Source organism: Acomys minous, assembly GCF_964271855.1.
Source record: "Acomys minous genome assembly, chromosome: 16".
In the NCBI taxonomy this organism is placed as follows: Eukaryota; Metazoa; Chordata; class Mammalia; order Rodentia; family Muridae; genus Acomys; species Acomys minous.
The window spans coordinates 97,239,883-97,259,352 of record NC_140498.1 but is presented as its reverse complement, the minus strand read 5'-3'; the positions used below and the strand labels follow the sequence as shown (position 1 = coordinate 97,259,352).

At 53.2% G+C, this 19,470-nt stretch overlaps 1 protein-coding gene across 5 annotated transcripts in view; it reads left to right on the top strand.

The window, feature by feature from the left end:
* TTC28 (tetratricopeptide repeat domain 28) overlaps positions 1–19,470 on the top strand; it is a 440,803-nt gene that overhangs the window by 355,472 nt on the left and 65,861 nt on the right. For all 5 annotated transcript variants that reach the window (XM_084764313.1, XM_084764312.1, XM_084764311.1 and 2 more), the window contains one exon: positions 17,427–18,768. In XM_084764313.1, coding sequence (XP_084620439.1) covers positions 17,427–18,768 — 1,342 coding nt within the window. The remainder of the gene's footprint in view (positions 1–17,426; positions 18,769–19,470) is intronic.

The following is a 19,470-nucleotide window of genomic DNA, read 5'->3' as shown; positions in this document are numbered from 1 at the left end:
GCAGTGGGCAGGGCCCTGTTTTAGCAGGCAGCTGCTTTCTCTCTTACCCAAACCACCCACAAATCATCCGCGTGACCAGTTCGAACCGTCACTCCCAGCCACACCGCCACAGGCTCGTGGAAAGGATTACAAAGTGGGCGTGTATGTGGCTGCTCCCGTGCCAGGTCCTTCCAGGAGACACACACTTGCCTGCATCCTGGGGAGCTTCCTTCACTTTGTATCAACAGTGTCTAAGGTATAGAAAGGGAAGGACTGCATAAAGCAAAATTCTTGTTCGTGTTTTTAAACAAAGACGTGATCTGAAGGAAGAGAAGGCTGAGCTGTGGGTGGCTAAGGACTGCACACGTTGATAGACTTGAGTGGGTGTAGGAGGGGGCGGGGAAAGCCCCTCACACGGACCGAGACAGGTCTTACCAGGTCTTGGGTTTGAATGCCAACACCGCCCCTTACTCCTTGCCACCAGCACAACTGGATCCAGAAACTTAACAGCAGGAATGCTTCGGGTCATCTAGCAATAGATGCCTCCTCCTCCTCCTCCTCTTCCTCCTCCTGTTCTGCATTAAAAAGGAATTTTAGCCTTAGACTTTTGAGCCATGCTAATGAACCTGTAATTGAAAATGTTTCCAGCAACTATTATCTCCAAGTTAAAAAGTCAAGTCTTAGGAATCTGACCTGGAAAATGCATATTTCTGATCTATAGGTTTGTTTATATGAATAAGTAATAGGGTTAGAAAGCCACACACATTTAGTTATGCATTTAATTAGCCTGCCTTTATTGAGAAGATTACAGCCATTTCTAGAGCATCCAGGCCATGGATAGCCTGGCTGTGCTGTGTCTACAGCCTGTGAGACTCTTCCGGGAACCCAGGAGGCAGCACTGAAAGACGGAGCTGAACCTCGGAGCTCCTACTGGGATGTTGAGTGGCACTCGGGTTGACCTAAGCCCTAAAGGGAGTGACAGAGTGTGGAAGCAGACGTTCCAGAGGCTGTGATCTGAAGGGCTGATGTGGATGGTGTCAGCCCACAGCAACATTAAATGGTTCTTTAGACAGGGTTGCATGCAGCCTCTTCAGCCTTAGAGAGATGCAGAGGAGTTCGGCCTCAGGCTGGTCTGCCCTACACGGTTCCCCTCCGAGACCAGCTCTATGCTGCTGGGACCACAGGGCTGGCAGGTTCATCTTGACCCCACAGCTACTCTGCACCGGGTGGGTGGGAGGGTACATGCTACTCAGGGTGTCCCACGTAGCTGGGCCACACCCAGTTCTTCGCTGGCCACCGTCCTGAGCTGTCCTGTTACCCAGGGCATGGCTGGCATGTGGTGGGTGGGTCATCTGGGTGGATGTAGTTGTCTGTGTGGTCCTAGCCTCTGTGAGTGAAACCAGAGATCAGAGGAAGATGAGTGAGGTCAGGGCCAGAAGGGAGGTGCCGCAGAGGAGGAAGGCACCTCCCTGGGGACATGGGTGGATCACACATTTTAGAGCTGGCAGGACAGCAGAGGCTGCAGACAGCAGACCTCAGCTCAGAGGTAGGAGTCAACCACTGGGCTGGCTCACAGCAGGCGGTAGAGAGGGGCTCCTGGCAAGTGGGCTTCCTCTCCTCCGTCCTGCAGAGGGGGCCAAAGCTAAGTGTCCATTTAGCGCTCATGACTCTGATAGCCAGCCCCACCTACACTGCTCACTCAGGAAGAGACCGTGGTGGGAGCGTCCTCCTGTCTTTGTCCTATCAGCCTGTCTGTCTTCCAAGGTCTCCCTGAGCCGTGAATGAGGCCTCAGAAATGGAGCTCAGGGGCTGGAAAGATGGCTCAGTGGTTAAGAGCACTGTCTGCTCTTCCAGAGGTTCTGAGTTCAATTCCCAGCAACCACATGGTGGCTCACAACCATCTATCACGAGATCTGGTGCCCTCTTCTAGCCTGCAGGCCTAAGGCAGGGAGAACATTGTATATAATAAATAAATCTTTAAAAAAAAAAAAAAGAAAGAAAGAAATGGAGCTCAGTGGGCGCTGGAACTAGCTGCTTGCCACTCACAGGCAGGCTTTGTTTTATGCTCCAGGACTCAGTGTTCACATTTCCTTCCACATTCCCATTTCTGCATCCGTCCTCCAATCTAGGTGTGAGTTGCTTGGAGCCTCATTTCCAACTGGGTTAGCTCATCCCAGCAGCCTTTGGGGGCTGTACATCCCTTAGGACAAGGTGTAGGTCACAGAAGGTCCAGTATGAACAGGATTGTTTGGTAGCATCTTGATGCTCACTGCCTCCTCTCCTTTTTTTTTTTCCCCCAAGTCAGGGTTTCTCTGTGTAGCCCTGGCTGTCCTGGACTCGCTGTGTAGACCAGGCCGGCCTTGAATTCACAGACGACTGCTTGCCTCTGCCTCCCGGAGTGCTGGGCTTACAGGCCTGCACCACTGTGCCGGGCTCCATTGCCCTTTAATCCTTTCAAATTCACCCCATTTCTCCCCAGGCTCCGGAGAAGGCAGCTGTCGGTCCCTGAGGGTGACACATGGGAGAACGTCAAGTCCCGTGACTCGCCGTCTGCGTCTTGGGGCTGACGGCCATTGCTGTTCCCCACTTATTTGAACTGCCCTTTATTCCCTGCTCACACTTTTGAGTCCGGCCAACAATATCGATTTCCTTCTAATGGAATACAAGCCCCATCAGATCTTTAATGTATATCGAGTTATGTGCTGTTTAGAGAGGCAATGCCACCTAGTGATGGGCAGTGTACACGGGGCCTCACATTCTGCCCAGGGGTTATCTGCAGTCAGATTGTTTGTGGTCTCAGTAATGAACAAGATTTCCCCAAATTATTAAAGCCGGAGTGTTGCTGACTGAGTCTAAACAGCAGCTCAGTTCCTCAGACTGCCTTCAGCCCTCACCATCCATGCAGGAGGCAGCACAGGCTTTGGCAGAGCAGGCGTCTTGATGGCGCGGGACAGCAGGCCCCTCTTCTGGTCTTCATATTTATTATTATCTAGTCCCCCTTGTACAAGACGTTGTAACCATTCGCTTGGCGCTGCTGTTGTTTGACTTATGGCAGCAAGACATCTTCTGGGACGTCTGAAGGATTTGGGAGTTTTCTCCCTAAACACTCACAAAAATGAGCTCTCACAACCTTGACAATACTTGAGACCATAGTGATTTTCGCTTGAGACGTTTGTTTACTTAGGACTGTCTGGCTGGTGTTACATCTAGTCCACGGAATGCATTAGAGTCATCAGGAAACACTGAAGGGGAGCTGCAGTTTTAAAATCCACTCACAAGGCCAGAGTGATGGCTTAGCAGTTAAGAGCATACAGTGGACTTGAGTCAGTGTGTGTGTGTGTGCGCGCGTGTGCACACATGCTCGCGTGTGCGCACATGTGCACTTGTGTGTGGTCAGAGAACAATTTGCTTCTCTCGCTCCACTGTGTGGATCCTGGGGCTTGAACTCAGGTCTTCAGGCTTGGCAGCAAGCTCTCTACCCACTGAGCCATCTTGCCAGCCTGAGAGAGTTTCTATTACTATCTTGTGATTGAGTGTAAGGTAGATATTTGGCTGCCACATGGAGCAGGAGCTGGTTCATACCCACATCTAGAAGCAGCTGATTCTTTTCCCAGAAAGATACAGTGTAAGGAAAAGCTTTCTCTAGCTGAAGAGTCAGAAACGGACCATCTGGCAAGACAAAGAGTCTTTAGGACGCTGCTTTGTCCTAGGCATTTGTGTCCCTGCAGAGCCACACAAAGATGCATGACAGTCAAGCCTGGCCCCAGGAAGAACCGCCCCCCAAAGGATGAGAGATCAACAGCACAGTTCTCAGAAGAGACTAGAAAGAGAATGTTCCCCAAGTGCTGAAAGAAATGGACTGTGTCGGCCCAGGATCCTGTATCACACTGAAATGAAAGTCAGGGCATCTGGCTAGAGGAAAATCAACAGAATTTGTCACCATCAGACAAAACATCAAAAACAACAGCAAGAAGGCGCCTTATACAGAAAGGAGATGCTAGTGAGGACTTGGCAGCATTGAGAAGGGAAGAATATGGTAAGAGCAGAAATGCAGGCAAATGCAACAGACTTCCCCACCTGCAGGTTGGCCAGCAGGAGCTCAGGGCACTTCCAGAGCATTCCATCAGAACCCAGACAGATGCAGACATTTATTAAGGCGACTAACATCCCAGGCCACATGACAAATTCAAGAAAATCTGATTTGAAAGAATTGAGATCATACAGGACATGATGTCCAAACGCTATGGGACCGAATTAGAGAGCTAAAACTATCCAAGCACTGAGAGACTGAGAAACATTCTTCCGTCCTCCATTGGCGGGAGCATCCAAAGCAAAGGAAGGATACATCAGACTGGATGAAGGCAACAAAGAATCACAGTTTGGGTGGCTGACAGGGTAATTTGTAACACTATGAGAGGGAAAGTCTCAATTTCATCTTCTGCTCCCCAGGAAGAAACCAGAAAAGCACACAACCGGCCAGGAGAAAGGACATTATGAAGTAAAAGCAGAGATCAGTGAACCAAAGCCCATGAGCGATAGGGAAACAGGGGGGAAAAAGTGGTCAATAAAAATAAAAGCTGGTTCTTTGAAAAGATCGATCCAGTTCACAAATCTGCTATGAAACACGAGTTATGAACATTGGGAATGAAGCAAAGGGCATCATGGTTGACCTGCAGACATTTAGAAGGAAGTCAGGAATGATGCTGCACATTCTGCACACAGGAAGGAGGGACAGCGCTGCACATCCTGTCCACAGGAAGGAGGGGTGGACGGCGCTGCACATCCTGTCCACAGGAAGGAGGGACAGCGCTGCACATCCTGTCCACAGGAAGGAGGGGTGGACGGCGCTGCACATCCTGCACACAGGAAGGAGGGGTGGACGGTGCTGCACATCCTGCGCACAGGAAGGAGGGGTGGACGGTGCTGCACATCCTGCGCACAGGAAGGAGGGGTGGACGGTGCTGCACATCCTGCGCACAGGAAGGAGGGGTGGACGGTGCTGCACATCCTGTCCGCAGGAAGGAGGGGTGGACGGCGCTGCACATCCTGTCCACAGGAAGGAGGGGTGGACGGTGCTGCACATCCTGTCCACAGGAAGGCCTGATAGTTTCAGAGGATAAGTGTACCAAATGCTTAAAGAGTCAACACAAGTGGTTCTTTCTCTCCTAGAAAACTGAAGGAGGAATTCCCAACTACTTCTACAAAGCCCATGTTATCTTCCCTGGTCCCAGAAAAGGCAAAGGCTTTACACTTACCAAATGTATTTATAACACAGTATTTTACATGTATACATGTAAAAACCTATGAGTGTAAATTTTTTAAATTTTTGCTGTAGTGTTGTATGTGTGGTGGCTGTGGGTGTGCCATAGTGTTATATGCCTAATGGCTGTGAGTGTGCATGTGCCACTCAGAGCGGAGAGGACACTCTGTGGAGTCAGCCATCTGATGTTTACGTGGTTCCTGGGGTCAGGCGCCAGCTCCCGGTCTGGCTTGGCGGCCTCCCTTACCTACTGAGCCATCTTGCTGGCTGGATATACAACTTATTTCTTAATTGATTATTAGGGAAATCTCACATCATGCACCCCGATCATAATCACCTCCCAGTCTTTCTGTGTCCGCCCCTCCTCCCTCAAGACCCCCCCAAAGAAAAACATCTATTTTGTGTTGTCTTTACACTCACTGGACATGGTCCAACTCCTATGGCCAGCCCTCTCCTTCCCTCACCAGGGAGGATGAATTCTTTGCCTGCATTTGTGCCAGAAAGTATCAGCTGAGGAGCTTGGAGCCAGATCTCCCACCAGGTACAGCATGGGCTGCTTTCTTAACACGCACTTGAGGTGTCTGTTAGTACCAAAACCAGGCTCAGACCAGCCTGGCCACACCAAGTACAGGTGAGGACTCACGCTCCTGGAGCCCTCACAACTGATGACAGGACACAGTGTGGCACAGTGGTCCCCTCAGGTGTCTATCCTACAAAAACCAAAAAGTCCCCCTGGGGTCTCTGCAGCTCCCCACGAAACCAGTAATTTCAAAGTAAAAAGACTGGCTGTGGTCAGCGAAGGTCAGCGCCAGGACGCAGAGCAGTGTCTGTCAGCCTTTGTCCAAAGCGCCGTTGCTCTATCGGCACCTCAAGACATTCAGTTTCCTTCTGCGACCTCAAAATGGCTAACCTAGATGTCAGAGCTGGCGCGGTTTCCTCCTCCTTCACCCACCTGAATCCTGAGCACACCTCTGCTCCTGTCTGCAGTTGTGTCCTGGAGGACTGGACACAGCCGTGCCCTCAAATGTCGTTAGCCAGTGACAGCTCCCCAGCAGCGTCAGAGTCATGGTTGAAATCACAAGGGTCCTGAAGTCGCAAGGCTGGAGGACAGTTTGGGGCGCCTCTCTCTGTGTCAAGGGTGCCGTCTGATTGAAGTGTGCAGTGCTGCCGCGCTACAGGCACAGCCCCGCGTGCTGTTCTCTCCAGGCCCCTGTCGGGGAGCTGCATCTCTGGACGCTACCACACTGGACCCTCACATTCACATTTCTGTGTTTGTATCTTCTCCACCCTTCCTTTCCCTCTGTTGATGGGGAGAGCCCAGCATTTTGCGTTTTCCTTGGAGTGTGAATCTTGGAAACTAAGGCCACTTAACGGTTACAACACCAGCAATCTATCACTTAGCATTTTTGGCATAAAAAGCACAAATAGTAGAAACCAAATTTTCTGAGTCTTTGGAGTGAAGGACATGTCTTCTTCCAACACTAGCTTAGGGATTAACCCAGGGACAGAAGAAAACAGTCTGAGAGGATAACTGTATTCCCGCCTCCCGGCACTGTGCTAAACCCTCCTCTGCAGAACAACCTTTGGCAGTAGGCATCAGACAGAAAACGAAGGCAAGGCTCAGCAAGGGTCAGCTATTACCCAGTCAGAATTAGGGCATGGTGGGCCTCTGTGTTCCACAAAATTCACCAGGAAACTAATCTTAGCTAAAAATGTTTTCCTGGAAAACATTTTCTCTTAAGTTTTGAAACATCTAAGCTTGTAAACTTTTTTAAGCAGTGTCGGGTGGTAGCACGGAGCACAGAGCTCCACACAGCTGGGCTTTGGGGACCTGAAGCTCTTTGAGTGAAGTGTCTTCCTCCCTTCCTGGGGTGCAAGCAAAGACAGACATGTCCAAATCTGGGGAAAGGGCAGCTCAGGAGGTTAGACCAAGTGTTGACTTAGCACAAGCACAGGGTTCTCAGCAAGGAGCTCTGGTCAGACCGGGCCCTTTGTACATCCCAACCTGCTGGAAGGGATACTGTTCCTCCACGCATGGTCTCCACACCATGACCTGGGGCTCATCCCCAAAAAGCTTCTTAGAGATCTGGGCTCTCAGAGAAGCCCCTGCGCAGGCCCAGTGGGTCAGCCTTGGTGTGTTAACAAGGTCCCCCGAGGTCCTCACAGACACTAAGGAGCTTCAGTCTGTATCCTTCACAAGCTTCGTCACTATCGCAGGGACCCGCAGAGCCCGGCCACTGGAGGACGTGCTGACCTCATGGGTGCAGGAGTCAGGTGATGATGACAGCAGCCACTAACTACAGAGCCTGAGTCCCCACCAAGTGCCAGGTGCCGCATGGGAAACACGTCCACCTCACCTTCCCACTGCCTTACAGGGGCAGTGATGGCCACAGATTACAAACAAGAAAAATGAAGCTCGCAGCTCAACAGCTTGCCTGAGATCACACAGCCATGAAAGGCTAGAGCCAGGAGAACTCTCTGCCCGCCGAGTCCCCGAGCTTTCCAAGCGTCAGAGACCGCGCTGGCTTGAGGGAGGACTGCAGAGGGGCTCTCAGCGCGCCTGTATTTCGGATATGTCTGGGACATGCTTGGATCGCCAGCACCTACCCCACAGATTCTGATCGTGTTGCTCCGCTGTCTGGGCCTGCCTTTCAAACCTCCCTCGGCGTAGGATGGATCCGCAGATAAAGGGACTTGCCACAGAGCCACACAGCCTGAGTCTGAGCCCTGGAACTCAGGGTGGAGGGAGAGAACAGACTCCCACGAGTTGGTCTCTGAGCCCCACATAGGCACGCACTGTCCCCCTAAATGAATAGCTAAATGTGAGGAAAATGTAAGTGTCCCCCAGGGACCCTAAGTAGCTTAACTGCCTCACCATTTGATCCTGTTGCTGCCCCTGTGAATGCTGGAGCTGAGGAGACTGGCAGCGTCTGCTGCACGGTCGTACGTGACAGTTGTCACAATGCAGGGAGAGACCTGGGTCCCAGCCCTACAGGTCTGGCTGTGAAGGCAGCTGGACACTGCTTTGTAATCCAGTAGCTACTGTCCCTCTGCCCTCTTCACACACAGCTTGGCCTTTGTCATCAGGAAGCATTTACCTGGCTCTTTGAGAGGCCTGCTCCCTGCTCTCATCCTTGTCTTCATGACTGAGAGTGGGCGACGCAGTGCCAGCCCTGTTCTATCACTTGGTGACAGAACTTGTCTCTGCACCTTCCCTAGCTGTGACATGGAGTCCTCCCCTCAGCCACGAGGCCAGGCAACTTGCTGCAGTCAAGCAGTTGGCTGGGCTGGCAGGTCAAATAATTGTCAGCAACCCATCTCTTTGCTATGCTTTTGGGTAGGCAAAGGATCTAGTCCTAGAAGGCCAAACCTGGGAGCTCAGGTGAGTGCGGAAGAGGCTGTCGCAGGCTCTGATGCGGACCAGACTCCAGGAGGAGGACTCCAGGGAGGAGGAGGGGTGAGGAAGACTAGGAGGAGGACTCCAGGGAGGAGGAGGAGGGGTGAGGAGGACTAGGAGGAGGACTCCAGGGAGGAGGAGGAGGGGTGAGGAGGACTAGGAGGAGGACTCCAGGGAGGAGGAGGGGGAATGTGGCTTCCTCCTCAGCTCAGAACACTGATGGAAACAACGGGCAGGTGAGCCTTGTAGGTCACTTATATTTCGCTAGTGGTTGAAGTTTTAAAGACAAAAGGGAGTGAAAATTGATGATATTTTATTAACTAAGTATATCAAAAATAGTATTCTAACAGATAGTCAATACGACAAAGACATTTTGACCTTAGTCTCTGTGCTGAGTCTTTGAGATCCGATGTCTGTTTCTACTCTTACCCTCAGCGAGCCATGAAGTGGGCAGTGACAGAGCTCAGGCACGCCGGGCAGCGGTGATCTGGACCCTGTCGGCTCTCTGTAGTCAGCCCGGGTTGTGGGACTGTTTGCTTGAGCTGAGGCTGCTCGCTCCTTCCCTGCAGGATGTGCCGTTGGACCTGCCAGCAGGGTCGGAGGCCCAGTCTAGGAACTAGGAGACTCTGGCTAATTAGAAGCCGGTCTGCGCTGCGGCCACTGAGCTGTCTCTCCTGTTCTCCAGCTCCCCCGTGCTGGCTCAGGCTGCTCCACGTGGTGTCGTGCCTCGTGGGTGCTGTGTCTCGCGGTAACAGTGCGTGCAGCCACTTCGCTGCTTTCTAATTTCTGCCTCTCAGATCCTCCCAGGATTGTATATGGGAATGTGCAGCCCAAAGCCCTCAGTGCAGTAGGTTTTTCAACTAATTTATGCAAATGCCTTGTAAGAGAAAACTCACCCTTTGTCTCTTCCCCCAGCCTCTTGTAATGAGCTGTGCAACAATTTTTTTTTGTTGTTTAATGGATGAGGCATTTCTGAATTAGTTACGAACATATTTCTATACTGAATAAATTTCATTAATGATTTCTTAAAATCACTACTAAGCCAGTTGCTATGTCTTATTAATGACTGGTGATAATCCTCTCAGAAGCAGTCCTATAAAATCGACTGCAGATAAGAGGTCCATCATCAAAGACATACAGGCCTCTTGATGCACGCCTGCGCCACAGCCGTCTGTATGTTCCGTGTTGCCAAAGCACAAGGTGAAAAGCATTCTTTATTCTTTTTTTACTTTGACTCAGCAACACCTCTGACAATTGTGGTATGCACACCCATGGGTGGCGGGGGTGGCATCCCTACCCCTGTCACCCAGGCTTGTCACAGTGACCCTCCAGGTGGGGGCAGCTGCCTGAGCTGATTCTTACTCCTGGTGTGCCCTACGGGAACACAGTGAGTGTTCACTGAAAAGATGTTTGAGGTTGCCTAGAAGTTTATGTCAGAGCAAATGCTCCTGTAAGGCCAGGTGTTCCTTCCTCTGGAGGCCTGGCAGACCCTGACTCCAAGGAGGTAAGATGGGAAACAGGTCCACACTAACAGTAACCAGCTGTCTGACTTAGCTTAGCATTCCCTTCTCTGTACTTCACTCTCTCCATCTGGAAAAGGAATGATTGATGACTGTGTGCCCCTACAAGTGATGACGTAAGTGATGACGTAAGCGATGACGTAAGTGATGGCATACGTGATGACGTAGGGCTAACGGGGGTGACACACAGGGTTGGTGGGGTCTTAGGAGGAAAGTGCTGTGTAACAGCCCATCACCATACCTGCCACTGCGGCTCCCTGGGGTGTGCAGCACTCAGGGGCTCCTTCCCTGGTGACCAAGAGGAGAGCTGCCGCTGTCTGTCACGGGTCCTCCTGCCTCATTTATTCCTGCCCCAGTGCAGTGGCAGCTTGACACCTAAAGCTGGGCTCCAGGGAATGCCACAGGGATGAGCAGCATCTTTCTGTACCCGGGTCCTCAGTCTCTGGAGCTGTTGAAATGGATGTCACGGCATCCTAGGAACCAAGCTGTGGCTGCTTTACTGCTTTACTGAGCAGCCACAGCTGTGAGACAGGGCAACGCCTCTTGCCGGGGTACCTGGAGAATAGAGCCAGACCCCCTAGACCCACAGGCAGCGGCCTATGTTTAGGGGGAACAGCTGGGTCTGGTGCAGATGGACTTAGTTGAAGGCCAAATTGGGGGAGGAACAAGGCAAAAACTGCTACATAGTCTCACCAGCATCACTGCCTACCTGTGAGCAGGGAAAGGCCATAAGGCTGCAGCCCCACCCAAAGAACCGTGGTCAACTAAGGAACTCTGAGGCAGAGACACAGTCCTCCCCGGGGAGGAGCACAGCAATTGCCCATCCAATACCAAACGGTCAGCCCTGAAAACACACGTACAAGTAACATTGGACAGACGTGGCAGCTTATATTTAGGAGTTTGTATTTATCCTGACGGTGACAGGATAGTGGTGGGGATGATGGTGGGAATGATGATGATGGTGATGATGATGATGGTGATGATGCGGATGGGGATGGGGATGATGAGGATGGGGATGATGGTGGAGATGATGGGGATGAGGCTGGGGATGATGGGGATGAGGATGGGGATGGGGATGAGGATGGGGATGAGGATGGGGATGATGGGGATGAGAGGCTGGGGATGATGGGGATGAGGGTGGGGATGATGGGGATGAGGATGGGGTTGATGGGGATGAGGATGGGGATGATGGTGATGATGGTGTAGGATAATGATGATGGTAGGGATGAGGATGGGGATGATGGGGATGAGGATGGGGATGATGGGGATGAGGATGGGGATGATGGGGATGAGGATGGGGTTGATGGGGATGAGGATGGGGATGAGGATGGGGATGAGGATGGGGATGATGATGATAGGATAATGGTGGAGATGATGGTGGGGATGACAGTGATGGGGATGAGGTTGGGGATAATGGTGATGGGGATGAGGATGGTGATGGATGGTGGGGATGGTGATGCTGCTGCTGCTGCTGGTGACAATGATGGTAGTGATGGTGGTAATGATGATAAAGAAGATTGATTGTTGGCTAAGAGCCTTTGCTGCCTGCCACAAGCATTTAAAAAGTAATACTTTAGTAGTTGTAAACACATTATTATGTTCATCTTTGAGTATACTATACTGCCTCTCAATAAGAATGGTGGACAGGGGCTGGAGAGATGGCTCCAAGGTTAAGAGCACCGACTGCTCTGCCTGAGGGGGGTGGGGCACTGTCACAGGAATGTCCACCACAGCGGGAGTGGGGGTGGGGCACTGTCACGGGAACATCCACCACAGCCATAGCAAGGGAAGAGAGGCAAGAGGAAGCAATGCAGAAAGGGTGAACAGGACAGACTGGAAGGCTGCCTGCAGGCTGGCACGGCCCTGGAGCATCAGCAGAGACATCTGGCCTGGGGATGGTAAATGACACTTTAAGTGGCTCACTCTCTGTGTGCCCGAGAGAGCTCAGAGAGGTGGGACTGGTCCAATATCTGAGGCTCAGGCCAAGGAGGAGCAGAGCAGTTACCTCGGGGTCACACTAATTCCACACTGGGCCTTGGGAGTAAGTCCTGTGCTACTCTGCAGAGCCCAGCTTAGAGGAGCGTCCCATCTCCTGCTGCTGCCTGTTACCCAAATGACAAGCAGTATGCTTTGTCTTTTCCTCCAGTGACACGCAGTGGGCCTGCTTCCCACCAGATGCTCTCACAGTGTCTGCCTGGCCCAAACTGTTAGGAATGACAGTGCCTGGTCCCTCCCACTTCATCATCGGTGCGGAGCTCCCCTCCCAGCCGCCCTCTTGTCACAGGTTTAATTACTATTTCTCCTGCTTCATAATACAATTAATCTTTCCTTCTAGCTGAGATTTATGACCACCGGGGCCCAGGGGATTTTTGAGTGATCCACCTGCAGCCTCGGTCTCTGATTACTAGCAAGGAAGTAGTAAGCAAGGCTGGCTGTGTACAAAGCCCAGAGAATATGTATAAATGTGTGTGTGCCTGCGTGTGTGTGTGTGTGTGTGTGTGTGTGTGTGTGTGTGTGTAGGGGGCTTTAGGGTGGCTTCTTGACACTGTATACACAGCTCTAGCTTTGGTGGCAGGAGGGGACCATGGAGCAATTGATCTATTTTCTTACACGTATGTAAAAAAGACAAGTGTGTCCAACAGAGTGTGCTTCTGGGAGGGCAATGAGGTGTGCAAGGTTCCCCTGACTGTGGCAGACCCCTCCCGGGCTAACAGAAGGAAAGGTGATTGAAGAAGAGCTAACACGTGGCCACTTCCCTCATCCTGTGGAGGAGCAGGAAGGTGCTGAGAGGGAAAGGAGACAGGTGCAGTAACCCGAACTGTGTCAGGGCAGACAAGTGCGAGCCCCAGTTCTCTGGAGGCAGCACCCTTCAGGATGGCATCTGCTGGTTCCCCACGGTTCAAGAAGAACCAAGATGTCCTGGGCACTAACGTGTCTGCTGTTCTTTGCACACACACAAGCAGAACACCAGTCTGCTCACATAGCGCCACCACCACGTGGCCTCTGCTGTGCACAGATGTTGGTAAAGAACTGGGCAGACTCAGTCCACCTTACACAAACAGACGTTGTAGGTGTAGTGGGGAGTACAAGGAACAGGTGAGCCAGGCTACCAAGTTTGGTTGATCCCTCCAGTAGAACCTGCCTGTTGAAGTCCATGGGCCTAAGTTCTGGAACCTTCCATGTCTCCACATGACCTAGCTTTTCGTCATCATGACACAATCCCTGAGAAAGTAGCTTAGAAGTATAAATTCCAGCTCCTCGTTGCAGAGATCCCGACAATCCATAGCCAGCCGACCCCATCACTGAGAGCTAATGGTGAGGACAGAATGCCGGAGCAGCGAGCACATGGCAGACCAGGGCTGCTCCCCTCTCAGGGGCCTCACAACACAGAGACAGGAGGGATCCAGGACAGTACATCTGCTTCAGCACCTGTCCCTCCTTCAGCTGTGAATACAGCGGTGCATCAATCCACTGACGAGGCTTGCACACTAGTGATCCAATCTTGCTCAACAGTAATACCAGCTGGGACCCGAAGCCCCAGCACATGGGCCTCAGTTGCCTTGGTTTTGTTTGGTTGGTTTTTCAAGACAGGGTTTCTCTGTGTAGCCTTGGCTGTCCTGGACTCGCTTTATACACCAGGCTGGCCTCGAATTCACAGAGATCAGCCTGCCTCTGCCTCCTGAGTGCTGGGATTAAAGGCGTGCGCCACCATGCCTGGCGAGTTGTCTTAATGAATGAGGCAGAGGCAGGCCCCGGAAAAGCCTGCCTCTTAGTAAGACACTTGTGATGAGTGACTTTGAGGTTCTTCCCTGTTTGAAAATATACTTTGCTGTCCAAGCCCCAGGAAACTAATGGAGGCTTACCTACAAGGATACGGCTGGTCCTGGCACTCTGCACTCACGCCTTTGGTTTCACCCATCTGTTTACTGACTAGGCCTGTCCCCACATTCCCACCCAAGCTTTGAGATACTTCCAAAACCACGTAGAGCAATATGTGTGAAAACTTGAAAGGAGATCCAGGAGCCTCCAGCTGGTGGGGAGCGCCCTGGACCACAGCTGGTGTGTAGAAGGACCAGAGAGAACAAGTGCAGCACCATGTCCCCTCCCACCCCAGACAAGGGGGACCCAGCCTGTGAGTGTGAAGGCCACAACTGAGCTAACATAGGACACAGTACGGCTTCCCCGTGTGCACTCCCTCTACTGATGGCCCCAAGACAGAGACATGTGTTAGAACTGCATCGGTTACACGGAGGGTCCCCTGATGCAGAGGGGGCGCCACAGATCACACAGGGCTGCCTGGCCTTATTTAGCTGTTAGAGGAGGGTAAGGACCAGCGTGTTGATGGCCTGATTTTCCTCATCTTGTCCCCTGTACTTGCATAAACACTGTGTCCCCCCAGCTCCTAGGACATGTGAAACAGCTGGGCCAGCTTCTTCCCCTGTGGACAGTTCCAGATGCGTCCCACCGAGAGCCTCACTCAGCCTGGCTGCTGTACTGCATCACACTTTCTCTGGGAGCAGATGGGCTGGTACCGCCAAGGAGGCTGCTGGCAACTGCCCTCTCCTCCCTGACACTTCACAAAGTGTCTCTCCACATTCACAAAGTGAGCCTGGAGTGGGGACGTGTCCTTGCTCTTTCCCAGACCCTGTGTTTCCCACGAGCACAGCTGACCTCTCTGCTTGAAGGCAGAGGAAAGCACATGTCGGCTCTAAAATTGCAGCTGGCACTCACAGCAACCCATCAGCAGGACGCTGTCCACTGTATGTGTGTGTGTGTGTGAATCTGCTTCCAGAGAAGCCGCCAGAATTCCCTGCTCAGCTGTAATAGGTATCACTTTAGTGAACTATTTTCTGCCTGGTATGTCCTCGCCTCACCGCCTTGGCCTCCATGGAACGCGCTGAGCATGCCATGGCGGCCCTCACCACAGCCTTTGAAGCAGACATTAGTAGTCCCCACAGAGGTAACCCACAGTGGAGTCCCACCGCGGCCACGTGCCCATTCATAACTGCGTGTCCTCTCCCGCCCCTCCTGTGAGCACTCCGCTTTGTGAGGCTCCTGTGCCTCAGTAATCTTCCCTGAATGTCTTCCCTGCAGCCCATTGTCACCGAGGACACCCCTGCTGACAGTCTCCTCTGAGTGGCATCCTGAAAGGGCAGGAGGAGCCGCACATTGCGCCCTCAGCATGAGCGCAGTCATCCCCCTGCAGCTCGCTTTTATGCGGCTCCAACAAAGAACAGCTGCCAAGAGAGCACAGTGTCCCCACAGGATGCCCCAGGCTGGCAGCAGCCGGAACCTGCCGAGGTGGGCACAGTGGAGGGAGAGGCCAGCTCAGCCAGGCCAGCCTCCCTGCCCTTGTCCGTGTGGAAGCTGTCATTTGGAAAGCCCTCCTCTGGTTCTCTGTGGGCCGGTGGAGGATAAGGACACAGCAGCAGCTGGCTGGAGACCAGATCGCTTTGCCATAACCAGCAGGCAGCTTCTTTCACAAATCATTGCCACCCTGGGCAGCCAACATCATCCCAACTGCTCCTTGCTCACTGCCCAGACCCTTAGGCCAGAGAAAGAGAGATACCTTCCCACTGCCGCCGCCTTGTTGCCTGGCCACAGCGTCTTAGGCGTTACTCCCAAAGCGTGACACACAAGTGCTGCTCGCTGTGTTCCGAGACAGTCTTACGTTGTCCAGGCTGGCCTTGAACTCACAGCACTCCTGCCTATACCTCTCGAGTGCTGGCATGGCAGGCATGTGCCCCTCTGGCCAGCTCTCGAGCTACAACTCTGGGGTGATTTATAATCTGACATTATTATTTCTTTAAAGGGGGGAAGGCAAAGACTTTCGATTTTAAAACAAGAAGGCAAAGGCTCAGATACAGTACATGTCTGCCTGTCTGTCTGTCTGTCTGTGTATCTCTAGGACACTCAACGGAGTGGGGTGAGGTGCCCCTGTAAACAGAACTTTGACTTTGCCTAAAGCTGCATGCGGTTCTGTAGCAGGATGCTTTCCTGATGCCTGGCTTCCTGAGAATGGGTCCAGCTGCCCAGGAGGGCAGAGGTAGCAGCGAGGCCTTGGTTTTGGCAGGTAGAGAAAGCTAAGGGGGGCTTGCTGTCCTCGGCAGGCAGCCTTCTCTGAAGACCTTTCATTTTTTCTTCCTCTTACTTTCCAACCAGCAAGTGATCACTAGGCATCTAAAAACAGCTACAGCAGGACCCAGAGGCTGTTGGAGGCCACTGGCTGCACAGGCGTCATCAGGAGGAACCGCTGAAACAGGGCCAGGCAGCGCTCACACTCAGGGACTCTTGGCTGGGCGGATCCTTTGACCCACTTTAGAGAGGACAAAGGTAGCATACGATTCATTTTGTCCAAGGATGCCTGAGACCATGAAGCCCGAAGCGGTGGGTTAGGAGGGCTGGCTAGAAGTGGGTGCTTAGCTGCAGTGTCCCCCGTTCCCACCATTAAGGGGCCCGCCACGCTGAAGGGTATCTCTTGCTCAGTTCTCCAACCCTGCCCGGGTCAGAGGGCTCTTTCCCAGCTCCATGACTGAACACCACCCCAGAAATATCACCCGCCTCGTGGGATCAGCTTGCCCACTGCTCCCTTGCACACCCTGCCAGTTTGTCTGTCCAGCACAGCACTGCCGGGCAGAGCAAAGCCCCACTGCTTGCACATCACAATGCTTGCACAGTGGTTGTTGCTCCTGTTTATACCCAACACTTGGTGTCTTCACCAGTTTTGGGGCAACCTCAGCAGTACATGGGGGTGCTTAAAGCTTTTATTTGTTAATTTAGTGTGGATAAAATGGTTCTTTGGGGTTGGTTTGCTTTGCATTTCTTTGATTATTAAAGGAAATTAGTGCCGCCCGAGTTCCTCTCTGTGTCTCTTTGGTTGAGCCGTCTGCTGACATTTATTACTCTTTGCTTATTTGAGAAAACTGGGATCTTGATATTTTTCTCTTTTTAAGCCAAACTGAATTTTACAACAATTTTTCACAGCAGCTGTTACAATTTTTCATATGTATTTCACATGTTCTCTAGTGTGTTGTGTTTGCCCTTTAATTTTGTGTGTTTATCTGTAAAATATTCTCATTTTTTTCATCAAATCTGCCGGGATTTCCTGGTGGTTGGAAATGCGGGAGGTACCCCCGCTGCAGCACTGAGAAAGGGTGCGTGGCCCTGCTTCCCTTCAGGCTAAAGCCTCTGACTCGGGATTGCAGTCGCCTGAGGTGGAGCTGCGAGTCGCACTTTCTCTAACCTTCTGTCCCCTTCCCCTTCGTCCCAGGGATCATCCACCAGATGAAGGGGGATTACGAGGCGGCCCTGAAGCTGCACAAGACCCACCTGTGCATCGCGCAGGAGCTGAGTGACTATGCGGCCCAGGGCCGTGCCTACGGGAACATGGGCAACGCCTACACCGCCCTGGGCATGCATGAGCAGGCTGTCAAGTACCACCGCCAAGAGCTGCAGATCTCCATGGAGGTGAACGACCGAGCCTCTCAGGCCTCAACGCACGGGAACCTGGCCGTCGCCTACCAGGCCCTGGGAGCTCATGACCGGGCACTGCAGCATTACCAGAACCACCTGAACATCGCCCGGGAGCTGCGAGACATCCAGAGCGAGGCCCGGGCACTCAGCAACCTGGGGAACTTCCACTGCTCGAGAGGGGAGTACGTCCAGGCTGCGCCCTACTACGAGCAGTACCTCCGCCTCGCCCCTGACCTCCAGGACATGGAGGGAGAAGGGAAGGTCTGCCACAACCTCGGCTACGCCCACTACTGCCTCGGAAACTACCAGGAGGCTGTCAAGTACTATGAGCAGGACCTCGCCCTGGCCAAAGACCTTCACGACAAGCTGAGCCAAGCAAAAGCCTATTGCAACCTGGGCCTGGCCTTCAAGGCCCTGCTGAACTTCGCCAAGGCCGAGGAGTGCCAGAAGTACCTTCTGTCCCTCGCCCAGTCCCTGGATAATTCCCAGGCTAAGTTTCGAGCCCTGGGGAACCTGGGTGATATATTCGTCTGTAAAAAGGATGTAAACGGTGCAATAAAGTTCTACGAGCAGCAGCTGGGCTTGTCTCACCACGTGAAAGACAGGCGGCTGGCGGCCGGCGCCTACGCGGCCCTGGGCACCGCGTACCGAATGCTCCAGAAGCACGACAAGGCCTTGGGTTACCACACGCAGGAACTGGAGGTCTATCAGGAGCTGAGCGACTTGCCGGGCGAGTGCCGGGCTCACGGGCACTTGGCGGCTGTCTACATGGCCCTCGGGAAATACACCATGGCCTTCAAGTGTTACCAGGAGCAGCTGGAGCTGGGGCGCAAGCTGAAGGAGCCGAGCCTGGAGGCCCAGGTGTACGGCAACATGGGCATCACGAAGATGAACATGAGTGTGGTGGAAGAGGCCATCGGCTACTTTGAGCAGCAGCTGGCCATGCTGCAGCAGCTCAGCGGCAACGAGTCCGTGCTGGACAGGGGGCGGGCCTACGGCAACCTGGGGGACTGCTACGAGGCCCTGGGGGACTACGAGGAAGCCATCAAGTACTACGAGCAGTACCTGTCTGTCGCCCAGAGTCTGAACCGCATGCAAGACCAAGCCAAGGCCTACCGGGGCCTGGGAAATGGGCACAGGTAACATGGGCAGGGCACGCGGGGGCGGGGCCGGGGGCGGGGGCGGGGCCGGGGCGGGGCCGGGGGCGGGGCTAGACATGCCTGCTGGGATGAGCCGCAGCTGCAACGGCAGCTGCAAGCGACAGAGCACCCTGTCCCTGCACCTCTTATATGACTCTTCAACAACTCATTGAATCAAGTGGGTGACAATGTGGCTGCCATGTATAGGGCCCCAAACCCACAGAGGGTGGGTCAGTACCTGAGGTTACACAGCCTCAGAGGGCCAGCTGAGAGTCAGGCCAGGCCTCAGACGTCACGTGTAGTCACGTGATCAAGACGAAGGCATGCACAGGGACGGGAAGCTGCCCTGTGAGCGCCCCCCACATCTTAGGATTGGGTTTATTAGTACAGCAGTCGGTAGCCACCGGTTGCTCAGCCCCATCTGGTGACAGAGGGACAGGAAGCTGGTCCTGAGCACCAAGCCTTGCTCACGCTGGGCACCCGCATAGCTGGCCAATCAGCACCACAGTGCTGTACTAAACACATGGCAATCTGCTGTGGGACGGGGGACACCGAGGCTCACGCAGTGACATCCACATGCCCAGACAACTGGCTCCATCTGCCACCAAACCCCATGTTCCTTCTGCTTTGGTCACGTTGCCTCTGAGCAGCACACAAAAGGGGCTCTGTCAGCCGAGGGGTGCTCCCCTCTGAGGGAGAAAC